Here is a 19357-nt window from a genome sequence, read left to right as displayed (position 1 = left end):
TCTGTGTTCTGGGATAAGGAGGGCTTCCTGCTAGTGGACTACCTTCAAAAGGGTTTCACCATCAATGCAAGATATTATTCCAAACTTTTGGACCAATTAAAGGCAGCTCTGAAGGCCAAAAAGCGTGGGAAGCTGTCTAAAGGTCTTGCAGGAACAAGATTCAAAGCCTCCGCTCACACTGCACAAGTGACCACGGCAAAACTGGCAGTGCTGGGCTTCCAGCTCTTTAACCACCCACCTTATTTCCCAGATCTAGCTCCTTCCGACTATCATCTGTTTCCAAACCTGAAGAAACACCTCAAGGGTACCAAATTTCACACCATTTCTGATGCCATGGCTGTTACGGATGCTTGGTTTGAGGCACAACCGAAATCCTTCTTTTTGCTAGGCTTACAGAACTTGGAATACCGATTGTAAGAAGTGTGTTGATGTCAGTAGAGAGTATGTGGAATAAATGTAAAGTTTCATCATCCTATCTCGTTTCTTTTCTTGGTAAAGCCAAAGACTTCGCAGCAGCAGCCCTTCGTATAGTGAACATAGTGAATAATAAAATGTGGAATTGCACATTTTTTTTAAATTTAACCGCACTTCGAATTTTTTTTCCGTTTTTCCAGTAGACTATATGGTAAAATTAATGATGTTATCCAAAAGCACAACTCGTCTCACAAAAAAACAAGCCCTTATATGGCAATATTGATAAAAAAATAAAAAAGATATGGCTCTTGGAAGAAGGAGAGGAAAAAAACTAAAAGGGAAAATCACTCGGGTGTGAAGGAGTTAACTATTTTGTGTGGAATAACTCTAGTCTAAGAGCATAAAAATTCAAAGTTTTAAAATTGAGAAATTTTCAATATTTTTTTTGCCAAAATACTCACATTTTAAGGAAGAAACACAAATTATATAAACTCCAACATTTTTTTTTATCTATGCTGTATTGTCATCTAAAAGATCCCTACATTATTTTTTTTTGTTTCTACCCTTTGTTCCTCTTAAGTTATCACTATTCTCTGCACCCACTTTATTTACCTGCAGGTCAAGCAAACTTATTTTCTACCTGTGCTAGCCTGCCGAACCTGACAGTCAGAGCTGGCACTGCCCGGCCTCACTGTCCAGCCCCGTTTTCTGCACACTCATTGGCTGTTAGTATTTTGCCCAGCACTGACCCCTCATGAATCCAGCATTGGAAATAATAACACAACGGTGACAGATAGAGTTGTTACATGTTCCTCACCCCTTATAGATAAATGAATGCTGTGTAAGAGGACTAATATATATATATATATATATATATATATAATGTATATAATGTGTATGGTGTATATATCTATCTAATATACAAAGATGTGTGTATGTATGTATATATAGTGTGTGTGTGTGTGTGTGTGTGTGTGTGTGTGTGTGTGTGTCTGTGTCTGTCCACTAAAGGAATCTGCACTGTCGCATTTACAATCACAAAATTTTGCACAGCCACCTCACGTGACTCAGGAAATGTCATAGACTATGTTTTGAGGGGAATATTTGACCCCGCACTTTACAGGTATTTAAAACACTGTTGACATTAAAGCCAATGAAGCTGGGAGCTACAGGTCATTAATAGGAGCTCTGATTTCTATAGATAACAAAGGATATTATTAGAGTAAGAGCTTATTTTTGAGATAATATGATTTCAGTGGAGAGACGGAGAGAGAGAGAGAGTAACAAAGAGAAAGACAGAGAAAGAGAGACACAGTGAAAGACAGAGAGATGGAGAGCAAAACAGACAGAGAGGCAGAGAGAAATAGACGGAGAGAGAGACAGATAGAGACAGAATAGAAGAGTGTGACAGACACTTTTTTTTTTATGCTGAAAACGCCCCCCCCTACCCCCGGCTCAAGTGAGGGTCCCACAAAAAATTATTCTCACCTGTGCTCCATTCCCACGGTGTCTTCTTACCTGCTTCTTGTGGACTGCAGGTACATAGACCCCTTGGTTATCGTGGCCGGTGCATGGGCCGCCACTGTTGTCATCAGCGCTTTACTTCGCTTGATTGATTTGCAGCGCCGGCAATAGCAGTGGCCCCTTGTGCCGGCCGAGATCACTGAGGGGTCTGTGTGCCTGCAGTCTGCAAGAAGCAAGTATGAGGATACCGTGGTAAAAGAGGGCAGGTGAGAATAATTTGTGTGTGTGAGTATATATATGTGAACAACAGCATAATAGGGAACAAGAAGGGGATCAGAATGAGGACATTACTAAAGGTTGGGCAGATTACTGCAAGGGACAATATGGACAAATTCCTACAGGGGACAATATGGGTACATTACTACAAGGGGGCAATATGGGCAAATTACTACAGGAGACAATATGTGCACATATAATGTAGTAATGTACCCATCCTTGTCCGCATCCTATAGCAATGTGCTCCATCTTTGTGCCCATCCTTTTGCTCATCCTGTAGTAATGCCCCCTTTCCTGTTCCTCTTCTTGTAGCAATGCTCCATCTTTTAGAATTGTCCCATTTTGTGCCATTCTTCACACATGTAAAAAAAGCAAAGACAAATTCTATTCACCTGTCCTCTGTTCCCTTCTTGTCCTGTTTGCTTCTTGCAGCCTCCTTGAGGAACGCTGCCGGTGCAGGGGGCTACCGCTAACAGGGCTTTATATAAGATGACATATTTTCGGGCGCTGTGCAGGGAGTAGCTCTTTATACAGCTACTCCAGTGATCAGCTGCTGGCCTCTGATTAGCTGGCAGCTGGTCATTGCAGTAGCTCTGTAGAGAGGTCGCATCTGTCCGCACCTGGAAATCAATCATCTAATATAAAGCGCTGACTGCCCGGGCCCCCAGCACAGACAGTGATCATCAAGGGACTGCTTGCCGCAAGAAGCATCAGGGGCTGCATGCAGCCTACGGGCAGCGTCTTTGAGACCACTGCACTATAGAATGTGTGCGAGGGTGCAGGGGAAGGGTGGGTGGGGACTCTGCACTGTACCCGCCCAGTAGGGCGGCAACATGATGCCAACTGGGATGCCCATCTACAAGCTCCTGCCTCTATCGACGTGACATCACAGGAAGTAGCAAAATCTCGGCAGGAGCGGTCACATGACCGTTTTGAGCTGGGGAGAGGGGCTGACAACATGGTAGATAGGTAGTTGCAATCTATTTACCTGCCATTATGTAGCCCAATAGTGAAATGAAAAAAAAAAGCAAAATAAGCCAGATAACCCCTGTAGGGGTTTAACCACTTTGCCTCTTTAGAAACCTGCATTAAAATACGAAAAAAATAAGATTTTAGTTTTTTGAAGATGCTGTTTCAGAGCAGAACTACCTGAAAATGCATGGGCACATACCCTACCCACTCAATGCCACTTCTTCATTGATAAAGCTATTCTAGAATTTGTCTAAAAGCTGATCTCTAGAAAGACTAATAAGACCGCAGGTAATGGCCACTTTGATTACTCTATATTATATCAGTTACTGATAAGCTTATGTTGAAAGTTTTAGAAAAGTAAAGTTAAAAGTCAAAACTTTTAAAGTAACAGCTAGAATGAATTAGCATTGACTGTGTGTTGTAGCGAGTGAGATGTAATGTATTCAGCTGTGTTTAGCTGTGGGACCAAACTGAGAAATCCAGTCCCGTAGAGATAAACCATGGATATTAATGTAATGGTACCTATTGTAGCCTGCTGTGTGTTTAATGTTTTACCTGTGTTCGATAGTAACATCTTTTGAATAATGCTTAATTTAGTTTACACACATATTTTTTTTTAATTGGCCCTGACACGATCCCGAGACAAAAGAAATCTCTAATTCAGTCTAACAAACACAGTCACTGTTTATGCCCAGAGGACAACGAATCTGTGGAGCAAAGTGATACTTTCTTCTGCTTTTGTCTTGGAAACCTCATGGAGATAGACTGCATGAATGCGATAATTTTAATTCAAATAATTCTTTAAAATTAAATTCACCGAGGAAAAAGGTTCTTATTTGTAGCTACAGTAATGGCCGAAAAGTGTTGGCACCCTTGAAATTGATCCATAAAATGAGGTATTTCTCCAATAAAATTTTGCAGTTACACATGTTTCTTTTCTCTTTTTTCGTATTGGAACAACACAAAAAAGACCAAATTGGACATAATTTCACACAGAACCCCAAAAATGGTCTGGATAAAATTGCTGGCATCTTTCTAAAATTGCATGTTATCAACTTTGTGTCAAGCATGTAATGGTCACTGAAACTCACCTGTGGCAAGGAACAGGTTTGGATAATATGAAAATCACACTTAAAACCAGATAAAAAGGGGAGACGTTGACTCAATCTTTGCATTGTTTGTCTCTGTGTGCCACAATAAGCATGCAGTATAGTTCAAAAAGATTGGTCTGCACTCAGACAGAAGAATAGTGGTGAAAGTGAAAAAGTAAGTCCAATTCAAGATGAAGAATAATTTCACTGCACCAATTGATTGTAATGCAAAAAAATTCAAATTTATTGAAGTGACTGTGAAATCATTCGACGTTTCGACCCCACCGGGGTCTTAGTCATAAGTCGCTTAAAGATGGGTGCTTGGGATATGGAAGTTCCGTGAATTAAAGCGTTGGTAAAGAATGCCTTGAGGATAAAGGTCCTGGTTTAGCCGGCGCAGCAGCTATCCATATCACTAGCCACAGTGCTGCTGCACGATGCAACGATGCAAAATCGCTTATCGGTGTCACACGCAACGGCATCGCTAATGCGGCCGGATGTGCGTCACGAATTCCGTAACCCCAACGACTCCGCATTAGCGATGTCGTAGCATGTAAAGCCCGCTTAAGGCTATGTGCGCTCTAGAAAGTGCCTTTTCCTTAAGAAAAAAACGGACCCTTGTAAAGAATCCCGCACCCGCGGTAAAAAAACGCAACAAAATCTTGCATGCGGTTTTAACGCAGATTTTCCGCATGTTGGTCCCTGCGGATTTTTACCATTGTCTATGGCAAAAAACGCAGGTACGTGCAGAAAAGTGACATGCTCATTAATTCCGCAGCGGAAAATCCGCTGGTATAAAAAAACGCAGTGTGCGCACAGCATTTTTTAAAACCCATAGGATTTGCTGGGGAATGACTGCAGCAATGTTAGACACATTTTCTGCCACAAACCTGCGTCAAAAAAAATCCATGGTAAATCCGGAGCGTGTGCACAGGGCCTTAGACAGGTATTATTTCAGATGTTGCTGTACCAGATAGATAACAGAAAACAGATCTTTTTTTTTTTACTTTTCACAATTTTAGCTTTCATAGTTTTTTCTTTTTTTTTCCTTAAGTGTGCTCTGTAATGATAAAATAGGTTCAGATTAATTTTGCAGGAATTCCTAGATGTTATACCAGTAACTACACATCCATTAATGGAATAGGACGGACGCCAGTTAGTAATATATTTTATCATTAACAAATAGGGTTCCCAGACATTGTTTTTTCTAAATCACTGTGCACTTTCACTATTCCTTATAGATTTACCTCTCAGGTATTTGCATCCTCCATTACAGAAATCTGTGTTCGTCTGAATAGTATTTAATATTGGTCTAGTCTTCCAAGTGAAGATCCCTACTTAGCATCACTTTAGGTAAAATATTTGGCAGGTAAAAACATTCTGCTCAATACATTCTTCCTCTCTTTTATTGACAACCTGTACACATATCATATAAATGCAGCAAGAGAGAATGAAGTGGTAGAATATTAGTACATATTAAACCTGCTAGAGTAGTATTTTGTTTTACAAAATTATTGTACTATAAAAGACTGTGGCTAAAAATACTTGTATCGTTGTGTTATACACTAGGTATAGTCTTTTCTTCGCAGCCAATGGAGGTTTTTTCTTTTTTGCCTCATTTTGATAGCCATAACTTTTAGTATTTTTCTGTTGAGAAAGCTGTTTTGCTATACAGGTTGTGCACGTTTAAAGTTAAATGTGTCAGCAGGCTTTTGCTATGTAATCTCAGAATAGCATGATTTAGAGGCAGAGACCCTGATTCCAGCAATGTGTCACATACTAGGCTATGTATTCTTGTTTCAATTTTTGTTTTATTTTTACCTGATCCAACCATGCCACCATCACTGACTACCAGCTTTCTGTCAATACATTATCTTTGGAAAGTTGCCAATCAGTGATATGGACGAGGTTATGAACAGCTGAGCATTCCACGTTCTGCTAGATCTGCAGCAGAGAAAATGACCACTAAAGTAAAAGAACTAGTCCTTTAGAGCCGCTTATTGAGAGTAATTCTCTCAGCTCTGACTAATAGAGGGGAGTCCCCCTCCATAATGTCTATATGTCTAAGTAGTCAATCACTTAAAAGGGTTCCTACATTTTTGAAGCATTTTTCCATATAAGGGTACTTTCACACTTGCGTTGTTTTCCTTCAGTTGCAATCCGCCATTTTGGAAAACAGAGGAATCCGTTAACGGATTCCGCTGCTTCCCATAGACTTGTATGGACGACGGATTGCGAGTAATGGACCTGCGTTGCTTCCGCTGGCCGACGCTGCGTTGCATCTGCCGGACAGAAGGAACGCAGCGTGTAACGTTAAATGCTTGCGTTAAAATGATGCCGAGCGGTGGATTCTGTTACATTCGTCAATAGTTATAATGGATCCCTATGGTGGCGGATTCCGTTGCAAAGTGCTTTACAACGGAATCCACCGCTGGATTCCGCTAATTTCTACTGAACATGCCCAGAATGAAAAAAATAAGGGAAAAAAACGGAGCCGATGCATTCCGTTAGACGGACGCCTAATGGACGCCAAACAGATGCAACGGGTCCGTTATTTCACAGGAATCAGCTAACTGATTCCTGTGAAATAACGGACCCGTTGCATCCATTGACAACACAAAAATAACGGATGCGTCAAAACGACGCAGCAACGGACCCAGCGGATTCAACCCAACGCAAGCATGAAACTAGCCTAAGTATTTAAAATGAATTCTGTTCTTCAAGATAACCGTCTGCGATAGAGCTAACAGGCAGTAAAAAAATCATGAAGTGGCCGTCTGTGGTATGATTCAACTGAGAAAATGTTAAATGCACATGTAAATGGTTTCTAGAAGTGGAGCGACCCTTCAGAATCTGTTGTGAAGTTTTGTTTTAATCAACCCCTTGCTGCCTAAGTCAGTTTTGAATTTCCTGACTGAGCCCCGTTTTTTTTTGTTTTTTTTTAATTCTGACTTGTCACTTTATACCTCTGGCATGCTTCCTCCAGTCCCAGTGATTCTAAGACTGTTTTTTTCCTGACACGTTGTACTTCTTGGTAGTTGTGAATTTAGGTTGATAAAATTTGCTTCTATTTATGGAGATATCAAAAAAATTAGCTCAAATTTAGAAAAAGTAGCAATTTTCACACTTTGAATTTTCATTTTCCTTATAACAGCTAGTAATATCACGCAAAATATCGTATTTCCCAGATTATAAGACACAATTCTCCCCCCACCCCCCAAAATTGGGGGAAAAATGGGGGTGCATCTTATAATCCAGACATGCCTTACCCGGGTCTATGGTTGTAGTGCAGGGTCACAGATACTGACGGTTCAGAGGAGGGGGAGTGTTACTGCAGTGGAGTGGCTCAGAAGGCTCACAGGACAGAGGGTCGGCAATAACTGCGGGCCCGGGCCAATCGGCACATGCACCGCCTACGTGGCCATTTTATTGAAGTCCATCGCGTCAACCGCCGGCAGATCAATGTTGCCCACCACCATGATACCCCCAAGCCCGCAGTATCACTGACTCTCCTGAACTGCGACACTCACTCCTCTGAGCCCGCAGCATCGCTGACCCTCTGTCCACTGACCCTCCTGAGCCGCGATACCCCGTTCTCCGAGACCGCAGCATCACCGACCATGCCTCCTGTGACCCTCCTGAGCTACTCCACCACTGCCGCTCTCCCCTGGGGAGCTATTATAAGATGTACTAGGATTAGACGGACCTCCATTTTAACATTAAAAATTTTATTTTCCTCTAAATTTTGGGTGCATCTTATAATCTAGTGTGTTTTATAAAAGAAAAAATATGATAGTTAATAATTAACATTTTTCCATATGTCTTCTTTACATTGGTATCATTTTTCAAATGTGCCTTCATTTTCTTCAAAATATTAGAAAGGTAAACATTTTAGAAGCAATTTTCCAAATTTTTTTTCCCAACAAAATTTACAAAACACATTTTTTTTTAAAGATCTGTTCATTTCAGAAGTGACTTTAAGGGCGGCTTTGCACACTACGACATCGCAGGTGTGATGTCGGTGGGGTCAAATCGAAAGTGACGCACATCCGGCGTCACTTGCGATGTCGTAGTGTGTAAATCCTAGATGATACGATTAACGAGCGCAAAAGCGTCGTTATCGTATCATCGGTGCAGGCTCTGACATTTTCATAATGCTGGTGCTGCGACAGGTACGATGTTGTTCCTCGTTCCTGCGGCAGCACACATCGCTGTGTGAGAAGCCGCAGGAGCGAGGAACATCTCTTACCTGCCGCCGGCCACAATGCGGAAGGAAGGAGGTGGGCGGGATGTTTACATCCTGCTCATCTCCGCCCCTCCGCCGCTATTGGCCGCCTGCCGTGTGACGTCGCTATGACGCCGCACGACCCGCCCACTTAGGAAGGAGGCGGGTTGCCGGCCAGAGCGACGGTCGCAGGGCAGGTGAGTGCATGTGAAGCTGGCGTAGCGATAATTTTTGCTATGCCAGCTATCACAAGATATCGTACCTGCGACGGGGGCGGGGACTATCGCCTGCGACATCGCAGCATCGGCTTGCGATGTCGCAACGTGCAAAGCCCGCCTAAGCGTCTGGAGGTCAGGAAACCTCCAAAAATGATACAATTTTTTAAATTGTACCTTTTGCAGTATTGAAAACCGCATTCAAAAAGTTTATCTCTTCAGCTGATTCACAGAAATGCAAAATGAAATGAAGAAAATAGAAAATTACATTGTATCAACTAAAATATTGGTTTAGCCTCAAAATTAATAAACTTTAGACAATGAAAATGCACCCAAAAATGTGTTGCCCAATTTCTACTGAATACATGATACCTCATGTGGTCAAAAAATAAAAAGAATCAAATTTAATTCTTCATTTGTGGCACTACATAAAAACAGGTGTTGATGAGACATTGTAGCCTAACCGTGTTTTAACTTGTAAACCACACTTCCTCTGAACCAACCTCTGATATCGCAAATAAAGAAATATATTTAACCCCAACTAGTGAGTTCTCAATGCGATTCTTAGCTTCTAGTGTTCTGGACCTTTTTCAAGGTGAGAAGCAATGGACCGATTTTGTTCATATTCTGTAGATGTAACTGCCTGCATACAGAAAGTCAACTGGGTGTAAATGTGTGCAGTGCCACCTCCCTATTTATCACATTGGTCATATGTGGACTACTACAGGGGCACACAAAGCAACATGGCACAGAAAGCAATGTCTTGACTTTTGAAGTGCAAGAGCCCCCCGTGCAAGTGACCCCATTTTGTAACTTACACTGCTCAAATTATTCATCTGTGGGTGCAGGGACCATTTTGGACCCACAACATTTTATAATGCTGAGACAAAATAATGAAATGTTAGGTTTTTTTCCAGTAAGTTATGTTGCTCCCAAAGCTTCCCTACATACAGTTTTATGGCCCTGACAACTCACTTTAAAAAAATATTGGGGTCTCACAGTTCCCTATATTTAGTATTGGACCCCACAGCTACCTTATATACAGTGTAGGGTGCCAACAAATGACTAATAAAATAATTAAAAAACCTCACTTAGCTGTGTTCCTTCAGCACACTGCTCTGGTCTCCGCAGTATGTGGTCTGCATCTTGGCATGACAAGCATGATAACGTTACTAGACTTTCCAGTCTCGGACACACAGACTGAATGGCTCCCTTCTCTGCCATTGTATTCAACAATGTTGGCATCCCCAGGATGCAGATACTGTTGAAATCCAGATGACTGCACGCTGGCTCTACAGACTGCTTTTCAGCACCTTGTTATCTCCAATTCTAGGACTCCATAGTGGTTGTACAGTTTGCCACTATGGATGCCCCTCGAGGAGATGCCAGGACCCTCCAGTGGGCCAGTCCCACCCTGCTTGTAACAACTAAAACTAAGCGGTGTATAGGCACAACACAGAAGTACCGTGCAATGCTTTGTGGCATCCGCTGTGGACTGGACTGCAATACATTTATTTTACTTGAAATGCATACATATCAACACTAATTACTGTAGGAAACTCTCCAAGGCTCAAAATGGGGGCCATTTAGCTGTGGAATTGTGGATTTTCATTGATTTTTTTTTTTTTTTTGGGGGGGAAGCAATGTTGATTTTCCTGTGCCTTTCACCTACCAGTAACACGGAGAGCCTCTATTTTTCCTTTAACAGATCTGAGAAGGAAGTTTTTATTTTGTTTGTTTTTTTTGCAGCTGAGATGAAGTTTTTAATGATAACTTTTGGGGGTACATAATATTTATGAATGGCTTTTTAGTCTTAATTTTGTTAAAACAAAATGAAAAATTAAAAAGCAATTCAGGAATTGTCTTTATCATGCAGTTTTACGTTGTTTATCGTAATAAATGTGATATTACAACTTTATTCTTGTGATCAATATGATTATAGCAACTCCAGGTTTATATACGGTAGTATTTTTTACATTTTTTCTTTAACAAAAATGTATGTTTTGCATTGTCATATTCTGAGAACTATAACTTTGGGGGGGGGGTTTGCTGAAAGAGCTTTGTGGGACCTTGTTTTTGAGATCTTTTTTGGTACCATTTTGGACTATATAACATTTTTTTTTATGGACCACTCGATCTGTAAAAAATTAGTGGTGTGAACAGCCCTATAGACTATCACAGGTATGAGTGGTATCTATGAAAAACACGGATAGCACTCGTATATGAAAACTGATATGTAAATGAGCCCTGCTTATGGCATGGCCTAACAGACCCCCCTATCTAGCCGGTACTCCTGTCCGTTGCTGATGGAGCTAAAGAAAGAACTGACTCCTTCAAATAATCATCTAGATACAACTGTTGCTATTGACAATGCTAAATCTATTACTAGATATTTAAAAGTTGAACTTTATCAACTTTTTCACAATTTGTTTTCGTTTTTTGAATAGTTGATGTTTAGTAAAAAAATATGTTTTGTCCAAAATCTAATTGTACATATAGTAAGTATATTGCTGTAATAAGAATTTGTAAATATAATACTGATAGCTATTTGATTGCTCAGCAGGTAATGGGAGTTTTACAAAGGTATATAAGCTTCAGTCAGATAAAGATGTTTTATTCCTAAGGGCCATGAATGACTAATATGTATATGTAAACTTTGAGATTACTAGAAGAACATGAATAATACAGCATAAAGATTTGAAAAGTAACTTAAATAATTATATATGAACATTCAAAAGGTCGTACAGGTCAAACAGAGCTCATTCAGTAAAATGTGTACATTTCTCTTCCCTTAGATAAACAACACAGAGTTACTGAAGTTATTTCAAACTCATTAAAAAATGATTGTGTCTTAACTTGTAACCAAGAAGCAAGAAGGACACTTTAAGAGGCAATATTAGCATTAAAGATGCACAAAACCTAACTTATATAAAAAGGGCAACCTGAAGTAAATGTACTAATATATTGAGAAAAAAATGTACTAAATGCAACCCTGTTTACACTGCAGAGTCTGACACATCACACTGTGGGTTCCCTGGTGCTTTTGAGTTGCACAGTGTCGACCAGTTGTGTGCTTATTAGTAATCAGTCTAGCAGGAGTTAATTTCTGCTAGCCTATGGATTGCTTCTAGGGTCACAGGTTACAGGAGACCTATCACAGCCTCCTCTGCCTTTTAAAAGATGGTGGAGCCTGTTGCCCCAGCTTATTTTGCGATACCGTTCCTTGTGCTGTGGTGATCTGGTTCAAGTTATCTCTTGTCTGTTATTTTGTGGGCTATGTAAATATTCTCGTCTGTTTATTTTCTCCCTGATTATTTCCTCCTGAGCATGTAGGGTCTTCCGTGTGTGTGTGTGTTTGCGCAGTGAGTTTGAGTTTTCGTTTTTCCTTGCCTGTCTATTTGTGTGGGATAAACCACTTCTGTCCCAGCGATTCCCTAGGAAGATGGCCCAAACATCGTCATCATTAGATGTATCTATGAGAAGAAGGATAGCTAAGGCCACCCTAACCCTAGAGTAGGTGCCTCTGTTCAAAGTTACCTTGTCACACCCCATGACAACAGCCATGCAATACTTTAATCTATAAAATTGCTTGTTTTGTGTAAAAGTGGCAAAACATTAGAAAAATTATATAAATGTGGTATCACTGTAACCCTACTGACACAAAGAATAAGCAAGTCTTAGCACTTTTACCACACTGTGCATGGCATAAAAAAAAAATCACTAAACTTTTTTTTTTATTAATTGCTATTTTTTGTTCATGCTGCATCCCACAAAATGGAATAGAAAGCGGTCAAAAAATGTTACATGCCCAAAATAGTACCAATAAAAATGTCAACTTATCCTGTAAAAAACAATCACATGACTCTGTCAGTAGAAATCTAGAAAAACTATAGCTGTCAAAATATGGTGATACAAAAATTTTCTTTTAAAAAGCAATTTTTAGTGTGTAATAGTAGCCAAACATAAAAAAAAAATCTAAATTTGGTATTTCTGCAATCGCTACCATTTCTCCAGAGATCTGCCTGGAGCCATTTTTCAACCCAACACTAACAGGCTGCATATTGCTCATGCTCTGAACAGCCTGCATGGCCTAAACATGCTAGCATGACTTGTAGCGTGTCCAGACATGTCTCCCATTAAACACATCTGGGAAATCATTGGTTTGTAATGGCAAAAGCAGCTGTCAGCAGCATATCTTAATGATATACACAATCACAATCTCATTTATAGTTGCTTAGGCCTGTAAGTATACATATTTCTCACAGTGGCTTTTATTAGCGATAATGAATAAATCTAGAAATGTGTTAAATTTTGCCTCACATTTTTTTCATGTTTGTTAGAGATAAGCAGACCTGTTGAAGTTTAGTTCGGTGAGTTTAGCCGCACTTTATCTAAAGTTCTGTTGGGAACCGGACTTGACCTGAACACCAATGGAAGTCACAGATTGGCCAGTTTGGGTCTCCACCTACATACAGGCAGCCATAAACAGAGCACTTCTGTAGGATGATGGGTGGAATTTTTCCTTTTTCTTTTTTGGTGGACACTACGTTGATAACATTGTTGTTACCCACAGTGCCAGCCATGCAAACACTGCAAGTGGCTTTCATTGAGCTGAGTACCGAGCATACGCAGGCACAACTATGCTAAAGCGAGATGTTAGTATACGTAAAGCACCTGAACTCCAAACTCGAACACTGTTTGTTTTGTAAAGTCCATGTTCGCTACAACACCGAACTTTATTTTTCAGTTTCGATGATCTCTGTTTATCGATTTATGTGATTTCCATAATTCTAAGACCTTAGGACCCTAATTCATCATTGCATTTGCACCTTGTCACAAGGAGGTTTTTGCAAGCATTGCCTAGTGTCATGTCAATGTCAGAGTCTGTGAAAGCTCCAAATTTCTGCACTCTGACTTCTAACTTCTTTGTTGTCGGTAATCAGGGAGACTCTGCATCGACTCACAGACTTGTAGTTTCTAATTAGGCTAGTAAGAGTTAATGTCTGCTGTTCTGGTTGTTAATCTATTTTTGTCAGATGTTTCAGAGAACCAGTCCTATTCAATCTCCACCTATTTTTGCTGGGTGGACTGTTGTGAAACTGTCAGCTATAGCTTGTCTATTCTGCTCTGGAAAGGTGGATTTATCTAGGCTTACCGGTGGTTGCGTGTAATATTGTTGTCAGCGGTTTTGGTGTTAACCCTTTTGTGTCTGGATTGCTGCCTTGCTTCACTTGCTTTATATTTTAGTTTCTCAGTGTTAATTCTTGAGAGTGTACAGTGTGACTGAGCTGCTGCTATTTCTGTTTGTCTTGTCTATTATTTCCCTTACACTCCTGCACTTGCCTTCCCCCGTCAGGGGGAGGGAAACAGATTAGCTTTATATTTGAGTGCAGCAAGATATGGGACCCAGGCATCTCCACTATTAGAGGTAATCCTGGGGAGAGGGGTAGCCCTTGGTCCCTTAGTATGAGGGACACTGTAGAAGCCCTTTATGCCTGCTATCCTACAGTCGCATCATGACACGCCTGTTTTTTTGTCTAGTTTTGAGTGTATTGTGCCTTCTTTGCACCCAATTCATTATTCTTTTTGTCTCTTTCTTAATTCTTTTTTTTTATATATGCGTTCACCTGTTTTTTTCGTTGTTTCTTTTTTTCTGCAGAATGCTGACTGTGCTGTGAGGATTCACAAGTTTTCAGTCACATAGAGTGACTACTGATTTTACCCTTAAGCCTTGACAACCCCTTTAAGGGTGTTGACCACCTTTTGGGGACATTTTTAAAAAATATTCTTTAAATACTTTGAGTTTAAAAATTATTTTTGCCTTTGGATTTCATTCAAAATTTTGCAATGTTTGCCTTCTAGAGCTTCCGTGTTGCACTATCCATTCTTTGCTGCCAATGAGTTAACTAAAATGCTATAATACCACAATGTGTGCAGCTCCCGTTTGCCCCCTCACACATACGAAAACTCGTACAATCACCAGGCAATCCTGGCAGAACAGCCTGATTAAAGAACTGAGGCAGGCTTCCAGGGTTGCTGAGTGGAGATGGAAGAGATCTCATTACAGCGAGCACTTTATAACATACAAACAGCAAACAGTCCTTCACCAATTTCAAGTACTTACTGCTGCAAAACAAACCTACTTCTCATCTCTCATATCATCCCTGTCTCACAACCCTAAATAGCTATTCAACAGGTTCAGTTCTCTCATTTTTCACACAGCACCTCCTCCCTCTCCTCTCATCTCAGCTGAAGACTTGGCCTTATTTTTGAAGCAGAAGATTGACATCAGAGAAAGCTTTTCCTTACAGTTCCCACAGCCCCTCCTCTTAACTACTTAGCCCTCTTCCTCCAAAACCAGCTTCTCCGCCATGACAGAGGATAAACTGTCCTCTCTACTCTCCAGGTCACTTCTCACCACCTGTTCACTTGACCCAATCCCGTCCCACTTCATCCCCAACCTCACTACAGTCTTCATCCTAACCCTAACCCATCTCTTCAACCTATCACTAGCAATTGGTGTTTTCGCCTCATGTTTTAAACATGCCTCAATCAGACCCAGCCTCAAAAAAATCATTCCTTGACCAATCCTCTGTGTCTAGCTATCACACCATATCACTTCTCACCTATACCTAAAATCTACTTGAACAATTTGCCCATCTTGGACTGTCTTGCCACCTCTTCTCCTGCTCCATCTTTCACCAGTTACAATCTGACTTTTGACCACATCATTCAACTGGAACGTCCCTAACTAAAGTCACCAATGAACTACTAACCATCAAAGCCAATCAAAACTACTCTGTACTCCTCTCGGACATGTCCTCTGCCTTCGACATAGTGAATCATTCCCTCCTACTACAGATTATCTTATCTCTTGACATCACAGACTTGGTCTCATCTTGGATCTTTTCATACCTAAAGCTGGTGTCACACACAGCGACAACGACAACGACGTCGCTGCTACGTCACCATTTTCTGTGACGTTGCAGCGACGTCCCGTCGCTGTCGCTGTGTGTGACATCCAGCAACGACCTGGCCCCTGCTGTGAGGTCGCCGGTCGTTGCTGAATGTCCAGCTTCATTTTTTGGTCGTCACTCTCCCGCTGTGACACACACATCGCTGTGTGTGACAGCGAGAGAGCGACGAAATGAAGTGAGCAGGGAGCAGGAGCCGGCGTCTGGCAGCTGCGGTAAGCTGTAACCAGCGTAAACATCGGGTAACCAAGGGAAGACCTTTCCCTGGTTACCCGATATTTACCTTCGTTACCAGCCTCCGCCCTTGTTGCCAGTGCCGGCTCCTGCTCTGTGCACATGTGGCTGCAGTACACATCGGGTAATTAACCCGATGTATACTGTAGCAAGGAGAGCAAGGAGCCAGCGCTAAGCAGTGTGCGCGGCTCCCTGCTCTCTGCACTGTGACATGTAGCTGCAGTACACATCGGGTTAATTAACCCGATGTGTACTGTACCTAGGAGAGCAAGGAGCCAGCGCTAAGCGCGGCTCCCTGCTCTCTGCACATGTAGCACAGCGACGTTATGATCGCTGCTGCGTCGCTGTGTTTGACAGCTAAGCAGCGATCATAACAGCGACTTACAAGGTCGCTGTTACGCCACAGAAAATAGTGACGTAACAGCGACGTCGTTGTCGCTGTCGCTTAGTGTGAACCCAGCTTAACCGACCGGACAATCAACATCTCTCACTCTCACACTACCTCCTCATCTCGCCTCCATCTGCTGCTGTACCCTAAGGTTCAGTTAGTTCTTGGACCCCTGCTCTTTTCCATCTATATTTTTGTTATGGGACCGCTCATATAATCCCATGGTTTTCAGGATCTTCTCTGTGCTGATGACATGCAGATCTACCTCTCTTGACCAGATATCACTTGTTTACTAACAAGAATTCCATAATGTTTGTCTGCTATTTCATTCTTTTTCTCTTCTTGATTTCTAAAATTTAACATGGACAAAACAGAATTTATCTTTCCCTCATCTCACTCAATCCAAACAAACCTTTCCATTATAGTCAATGGCTGCTCACCCTCCCCAGTTCCTAAAGCTTGCTGTCTTCGGGTAACCCTAGACTCTGCTCTTTCCTTCAAGCCAACTATCCAAGCTCTTTCCACCTTCTGCCGACTCCAGCTCAAAAATATTTCCCAAATCTGTAAATTTTTTAATCAAGATTCTGCAAAAACACTTGTGCTTGCCTTCATCTCCCACATTGACTACTTTAACCTCCTGCTCTGTGGTCTCCCCTCTAACAGTCTTGCACCCCTCCAGTCTATCCTAAACTCTGATCAAATCTTCCATACCCTCTTCCACCAACCCTTCCCCACCATTCCCCAGCCTCTTCTCTGCCAATCTCTTCACTGGCTACCCTTTGCCCAAAGACTCCAGTTCAAAACCCTAACATACAAAGCCATCCCCAACTTGTTTCCTCCATACACTTGTGACCTAGTCTCCCAACACCTACTTGAAAACAACCTCCGATCCTCAAAAGATCTCATCATCTCTCATCTTATCTCCTCTTCCACCATACAAAATTTCTCCCTTCTAACCTCCAGACTCTGGAACTCTCTACCCAAACATGTCAAACTTTACCTTACCGTGGTAACCTTCAAACCGTCGAAATGAACCTGAAGACCCACATCTTCTGACAAGCCTACAACACACAGTAACTCTCAGTCCTCTATTCCGCTGCATGAGCAGCTCTAACCTAATCTACTGTATTCTCACCCATCCCTTGTAGATTGTGATCCTTCAAAGGCAGGGTCCCCTCTTCTTCAGTACCAGGCTGTCTTGTATTGTTCATGATTATTGTACTTGTTTTATTATGTACACCCCTTTTCACATGTAAAGCGCCATGGAATAAATGGCAGTATTATAATAAATAATAATAATTATGTCAGTCGGCCTTGTTATGATGATCTGACAAGGAATTTCCCAGATGATTTTTCACCACCCACAGACCACATCAAAGTTGAATGGAAACAAAAGAGCCTGTAAAAGTCAAACAGTGCAAAAATGTAATGATAAAGGAATTACAAAAAATATTTTTTAGCTCCACATACATGCAGTTAATACTGTAACTTTGAGTCTTTACATAAACTTAATGTCTTTGTGAATAAGAGTTTACAAACTTTTAAAACTTATGTAATACAATGTCTAAGGTGGACGTAAAACTTGGCAAAAGTGTACAAACCATTATGTAAGGTGGAATCTACAATAATCTAGATCTTTGACAAATTTGTTCTAATGCTATTCCCTATGGGATACTTGTCATAACTTTGATTCCTTCAATTATTTTTTTTTTCTTACTATTTTACAATTGTTAATTAAAACCGTAAAATGTGACACTTCACAGTCCGAGATTTGTATCTATCAGACAAAATTCACAATTGCTAATACTATCACTGTGAGTATGTGTTGTATTGTATTATATTGAGATCCATACACAGTACAATCACAACTGAAACCTTTCTGATCATTGAAATTTGGCCTATACTTTGGTGTTACATGTGTCTTAATCGATGTGCTTTCCTACAAAGCAATGATTTATCCTGCAAAGAGAGAAGTATTTTAACTGAACATGAGAGAAAAAAAAATAAGTTTAAAGTTTCACTCCATCTAATTCTGTTACTATTTGCTTTGTTCGACAATCACTCTGATCCTCCTAGCAGGGGGACAAGACCTATAGAATAAAACTGGCCAAGACTATAGATAAAAAGGCAATGAATTTTGCTTTCAAGGCAAAAGACGGTACAGTCTATAAAAGAATGAAAACAGGAATAAAAGTACAGTATCTTTAACCTGCAAACGCATTGTACCTTTGTAAAGTTCGTACTGTATAACAAAAAAAGGAAATCACTGTGATGTTCCAAAGGCTTTGTAATTGTATGGCACTAGACTTTAAAAAAAGGTCAGCGCTTAAAGACTGTCCAAAAACTTGACAAGAAAATAGATCAATTTATTCAGAATAGGTAAAGTGTGCACTGTTTGTTCATGACATGACAAATCTGTCATTGTACGGTGTCTTTTTTATGCATGTTTTTATGTTGTTTTTTTCATGATTATTATTCTTTTTCCAGAGTTGCTGTTCAGACTTTGCAAAGAGGAAGATGTCAGGAGCAGTACTCCAAAGAAATTTGTAAGAGAGAATGCACAGCATACTTTGAAAATGGTACTTCCTACATTATTTACAGTGAAACCTTTTAATTCCAGCCTAGACGAAATTACGATTTTTATGATAGTGGCCGTTCCTAACTGTAATCATTTAATTGTATGAGAACTTGTTGTTCATGTTCTGCTGCACTGTATTACTAGTTTGACGTAATATACAATCGAAACTACTTGTGTTAGATACGATGTGATCGTGTTAACCCCTTTCCAACATTGGCCATAGGCAGATAGGTCCAGAAATACTTGGACAGTGACTGAATCTTTGTCATTTGGGCATGCCACTATTTTTTATTTTTAAAATGAAACAACCGACATACAAGTGATGACTTTCAGGTTTAATTATAGGGGTTGAACAAAAATATCCTGTGACATGTTTAGGAATTACAACAATTTTTTTTTACAAAGCCTCCTCATTTCAGGGGCCCAAAAGTAATTAGGCAAATTTACTTTACTATAAATTAAAATATTCATTTTTAATATTTTGTACAGAATCCTTTGCATTCAATGACTGAAGTCTGGAAGCCAT

General features: G+C 40.6%; 1 protein-coding gene across 2 annotated transcripts in view; it reads left to right on the top strand.

Moving 5' to 3' along the window:
• The window catches only part of CNTLN (centlein), a 506300-nt gene that overhangs the window by 310768 nt on the left and 176175 nt on the right, over positions 1-19357 (top strand). The window contains exon 15 of one of the 2 annotated variants that reach the window (XM_075316500.1): positions 18741-18799. In XM_075316500.1, coding sequence (XP_075172615.1) covers positions 18741-18799 — 59 coding nt within the window. Of the gene's footprint in view, positions 1-18740; positions 18833-19357 lie in introns of both variants that reach the window. The other variant, XM_075316495.1, reaches the window with a different exon arrangement.

This window comes from Anomaloglossus baeobatrachus, chromosome 1, assembly GCF_048569485.1.
Source record: "Anomaloglossus baeobatrachus isolate aAnoBae1 chromosome 1, aAnoBae1.hap1, whole genome shotgun sequence".
Taxonomy (NCBI): Eukaryota; Metazoa; Chordata; class Amphibia; order Anura; family Aromobatidae; genus Anomaloglossus; species Anomaloglossus baeobatrachus.
This window is presented reverse-complemented; position numbering and strand designations above follow the sequence as displayed.